General features: G+C 57.5%; 1 protein-coding gene across 1 annotated transcript in view; it reads right to left on the minus strand.

Annotated features, from left to right (window-relative positions):
• Positions 1–1125: 1125 nt before the first annotated feature.
• The window catches only part of OSGIN1 (oxidative stress induced growth inhibitor 1), an 8307-nt gene continuing 4690 nt past the window's right edge, over positions 1126–4742 (minus strand). Inside the window, exons 2-5 of the mRNA XM_006860133.1 lie at positions 4337–4473; positions 3207–3398; positions 2940–3031; positions 1126–2074 (exon numbers count right to left, since the gene is read on the minus strand). Of these exons, the coding sequence (XP_006860195.1) occupies positions 1126–2074; positions 2940–3031; positions 3207–3398; positions 4337–4473 (1370 nt within the window). The remainder of the gene's footprint in view (positions 2075–2939; positions 3032–3206; positions 3399–4336; positions 4474–4742) is intronic.

Raw genomic sequence — 4742 nt, forward strand, 5'->3', positions numbered from 1 at the left:
GGGGGCCCCGGACCGGGTGCTGGACCCCAGCCAGCCAAGAAGGGGGCGGCCGCGGAGGAGGGAGGGGGTTCTGCCTGTGGGGGAGGGCCTGGGGGCTGCCCCCATTTCCCCTTCCCCGGAGTCCCCCTCCCCCCGCGGCACCACCTCAGGGGCCGGAGCTCAGGGTCCCACGAGCCTGCAGCGCCCTCTGCCGGCACCAGCTCCTTGTTCAGCACCCACGTTCTTCAGGCTCCCCCAGGAACTTCCCCCCATCCCCCTGTGGGCGTGAATGTCCCTGGCTCTCCCGCTCCCATGACACAGACCCACAGACAACAAAGACCCTTCCTTCCCTCCCACTTGTCCACCCAAAGAATTCCTTCAGGAGCGCCAGCCAGCCCTGTGCTAGGCACTAGGACCCTAGAGGGACATACAGGGCCCTTGCCTTGGGTCAGCAAATGAAAAATGAGGAAAAACCCAGGATGTTCTCAAGAGGTGCGAAGTGGGCTGCGATCTGAATAGGTTTCAGATGGGAAGCAGTAAGCCTTGTGCTGAGGGGCCTGAGGAAGAGGAGTTACAGCCATGAGAAACTGCCTATGCAAACATCCTGTGGTGGTCTCAGACAGGATAAGGGTGGGGACAGAGGAGGACAGTGTGGCTGGGGCAGGAATGGGGGGCTTCCCTAGCACCCATCATCACCTCCTCTAACACAGCTGCCCCCACCCAATAGTTGCCTCCAATTAAGGGCTTCACCTTTTTCTCCCTACCCCAATCCATGCACACCCCGCTGCCTCCTGTTCCCCACAGAGAGTCCTTAGACACAGGTGAGGGCAGACACTGGCTTTATTTGAGACCTGCTTTGGGCAGGCCTGGAGCCCTCTGCTGTGTGTGCACCCTGGTGGTCCCAGTTCCCACTGGTATCTTCCCCAGATCGCTGTGTAGACCTGAACTGGGCCTGTGGCCACTATTGGCTCCTTGCCCTTGGTCTGAGTTGGGGGCACAAGCCCCCCTCTCCTTTTCCCCAGAAGCCACTGTGTGGGCTCCTGCCCTCTCCCATCTCCTGCCAGGAGTGGCCTTGTCACTGAGGCATCTTTGAAGGGCTATGGAGACCTCTCGTTCCCCTCAGGGTCTGATAACGAGAGTCCAGTGCTAGGGCGGCTTCCTGAGCTCCTTCCTCAGCAGGGAGCTGGCCACAGCTAGCGCGCCGCCCTGCACGAAGCGCACAAAGTTGTCCCCGGCTAGTGGTCCCATGGCATACAGGCCCTCCTGGCGGGCACTCTGGTAGGTGAAGGGGTCCACATCAATAGGGTTCCTCTTGGCACTCAGCGGTTGGTCAGGGTCCACAGTGAGGTCTGAACCACCCCCAGGGAGGAAGGAGAGATTGGGGTAGGATCCGATGAGGACCAGGACCAGGGAGACCCCAAAGACCTTCTGGCCACCCTGTGGGTCTCGGAAGACTGCTTGGTGATCCTCCTTGAAGAGCTGCAGCTGGTGCTCAGGGAGACTGAGGTAGCCCTCATAGGAGCTGGGGGACAGGATGGACTGCTCACGCATCATTTGGTGGACTTTGTGGTACTCGGGGTACAGCATCTTGGGCAGCTGATTGAACACCAGGCCGGGGTCGTCCACAGGCCGTCGGAAGGCGTGAATCACCGACACGTTGTAGTGCCGGGCGTAGAGGACGGCATCAGCTGCTGACAGCCCCGCGCCCACAATGAGGACAGGGTCCGAGGCAGCGGTGACCACACCAGTCTTCATGGCTCTCTCCAGAGCTGACAACTCATGGTGGACATAGGACAGGGTCTCTCCAGGGATGTCCAGGCGGGCCGGGCTGTCTGACGTGCCCGTGGCTAGGACCACGTTTCGGGTGCAAAGGCTGAAGGGCTGTGGGCTCTGGTCATGGGTGGTCAGGAAGCCATGCACGTGGAAGAGGGGGGTGGGGTCCCGGGCGCCAGAGATGATGGGTTGGGGTGTGGCCCACTCCACAGCTGTGACCACAGTGCCTGACACAAAATTAGGGTCCAGACCCTTCTTGGTCACGTAGTCCTTGTAGTAGTGGGCAATGGCCCCGGCTGTGGCCCGGCTGTTCCGGAGACCTCTAAGGGAAGGATGGGGGGAGAGGCGTAGATGGTGTCAGCCTTGGGGCCAAGCAGCAATAATCCCCCCCGCTGGCTGTCACGATGGGCCAGACATGGAAGCTCTGAAGCCCCCAGTGTCCTCTTCTATAAAATGGATCTCTAAGACCCCAACCTCAGGAAAGACAGTGGAGGGCAGGCTGCATGGACTACGGACCCCAGTTAATAACCAAACCAGCTATTGAGCTGAGTCTGACCGGAGAACTGCGCCGTACGGTTTCCAAAGCTGTCAATCTTTACAGGAGTGGACAGCCTCGTCTTTCTCCCCTAACCAGCTGCTGGCTTCAAATGCCAAGTCTGCAGGTAGCGACCCAATGCTTAACACGTGGTACCACCAAGGCATCTCTAGATCCCATTGTCCTGGGCTCAAACCCTGGATACGCAGCGTGTTAGCAGCATGTCTGATGTTCTGTGCCCCCGTTCCCTCCTATATCACAAGTCATGAGGGAGTTGGGGGAGCTGACACTAATGAGGCGCTTGAGTCAGCCTCTGGCAGGTAGCTACTGCCACTGTTATCCTTGCCTCGACGGATTCAACACATTCACATAGATACCTAGGGTCCCCGAGTCAGAATCAACCCAGTGGCAGTGGGCTGGGTTTGGTTTTTAGTACAAAGAACGTGGACCCTGGAACCCGGATGGGGCATAGTGGGTAAGTAGTTGGCTGTCGACCTCTCTGAGGGCCCCTTAGAGGCTAGGATGCTACAGAGAGGCCAGGGCGGGGGCAGGGGGGGTCGTGTGGCAGTGTGTGTCTGCCTGGGCCTCCACTTCTCTTGGAGGATGAGGAAGGTACACTTGGGCTCCAGGTGTGTGTGTGGGGGGGTCTTACCTTCGCTTTTGCCGCATCCATTCCTTGACCTGCAGGTCTGGGAGCCCCATCCACTGGCCCTGGCTCAGGGTCACCATGGAGCCGTCAATGGACTGTGAGAAAGAGACAGCTTTTGTTCCAGACCTCTGCTGGCCACTGGGTTGGGGAAGAGTTGGGGGGGGGGTGGTTGGTGAAGGCAGGGAAGGCCTTACCTGGGGCTGAGGGAGGTGAGGAGGAAAGGGAGGGGCTTGGACAGAGGTGGCTGAACCCCACTTACTCCCCACTCACATGCCATGCGCCTCCGGGCAGGTTCCGGCCCAGGACCATATGGGGGATGATTCTCTCCTTCTGATGTTTCCAGGTGAGGACAGACTCCACGTCTCCCCCAATGTCTGTGTCTGGTCGCAGGAGGGTGTCAAACAGCAGGGCCACCGGGCTCTGGCTGCGGCCTTCCAGGCCTTCTGACAGGTAATCTAGGTCCTGAATTATGGGGAGCGGAGGTCAGATGGAGCCAAGTGAGAGGGTGTGTGTGAGCACTCACTTTGGAGTCCGGGGGAGCCCAAGGACCCCTGACCATGGGCCCAACAGGAATAAGATAGACGAGACTGAAGACCTGCCTGTCCTGCATCCCCCTTCTGATGTTAGGACCCCGAGAAGCTGGGCTGTGCCTCCTGGCTGCACATTAAAGACCCTGCAAAGTCCTGCAGCGGTTGTTTTACCTGTTGAATGAATTCATTGACCATCGTGCCCCAGACCCACAGAATGAGAGACATTTTCTGAGCATGTTATCTAAGGAGCCAGTGAACCACTCCAGATTACATGCCCGTCCAGTTCCCTCACCAGCCTGCTTAGGGGTGGGAGGGGACAAAGAGGCTGGACTCCTGCCTGAAGTGGGTGGTGGCCGGGGAGTGATCTCCTGGAATGTAAGGGGCATGGAGGGTGGGTTTCCAGGCCCTTTATGGAACTGAAATCTCTAGGGCAGGGTTTCTCCACTGGGCACACTTTGGGGGTGGATGGGGGCACTGTAGGATGTTGAACAGCATCCCTGCCTCTATTCTATATCCAGTAGAGATGGGACAACCAAAACTGTCTCCAGACAAGGCTGAACGTCCCCATAAGTGCTCCCCATCACTTCAGCAAGGAAAGGGCTGCTCTTTCTCTCCACATATACTTGAGGAAAACAGAGAGGGTAAGTAACTTGCTCGTGGTCACACAGCCAACAAGTAGAAGAGTGAGGATTTCCACTCGGACAGAGGGGACCCCAGAAGCATGGCTAAGGTATCAAAAGAGGACCCCGCTTTCTCTTTCATACTTTCTGTGGCTGATTCTGTGGCCTCACTTCCTGTAAACTCAGTCTCCTCATTGCCTCATCCCCTCTTCCTGGGAAGCTGGGATATTCTCCTAAGCGGGTGACCCACCTGGTCCAGGATGGAAACCTCTGGTGTTTCACTGAGCTTCCTCTGCAACAGGGGGTGTGGGTGGACGGCACCTGGCTTCACATAGGGCGTGTAGCCTGAGAGCAGGTAGGACAAGCAGATGCCCGAGGGACCATTACCTGGGAAGACAGGGCAGGGGTCACTGTCAGTGCTACAGGGATGGAAGGCAGCGATTGTAGGCAAAAGAGACCACCGCCACCAAGGGTTTTGTTCATGATCTGACTTATTCATAAAAATAAAACATCTGAAGCCTGAACCACATCCAGATCTCCAGAGATGGGAAATTCCTACTTGAAAGGACAAGCAGACCAACCTGGAGTGGCTAGAAGAACAGAAGATACTTCTTGAAAGAAAGACCTACAGGAAAAATATAAAACAACATAGGCAG

The sequence above is a fragment of the Chrysochloris asiatica genome, unplaced genomic scaffold (genome assembly GCF_000296735.1).
Source record: "Chrysochloris asiatica unplaced genomic scaffold, ChrAsi1.0 scaffold00037, whole genome shotgun sequence".
NCBI classification, from domain to species: Eukaryota; Metazoa; Chordata; class Mammalia; order Afrosoricida; family Chrysochloridae; genus Chrysochloris; species Chrysochloris asiatica.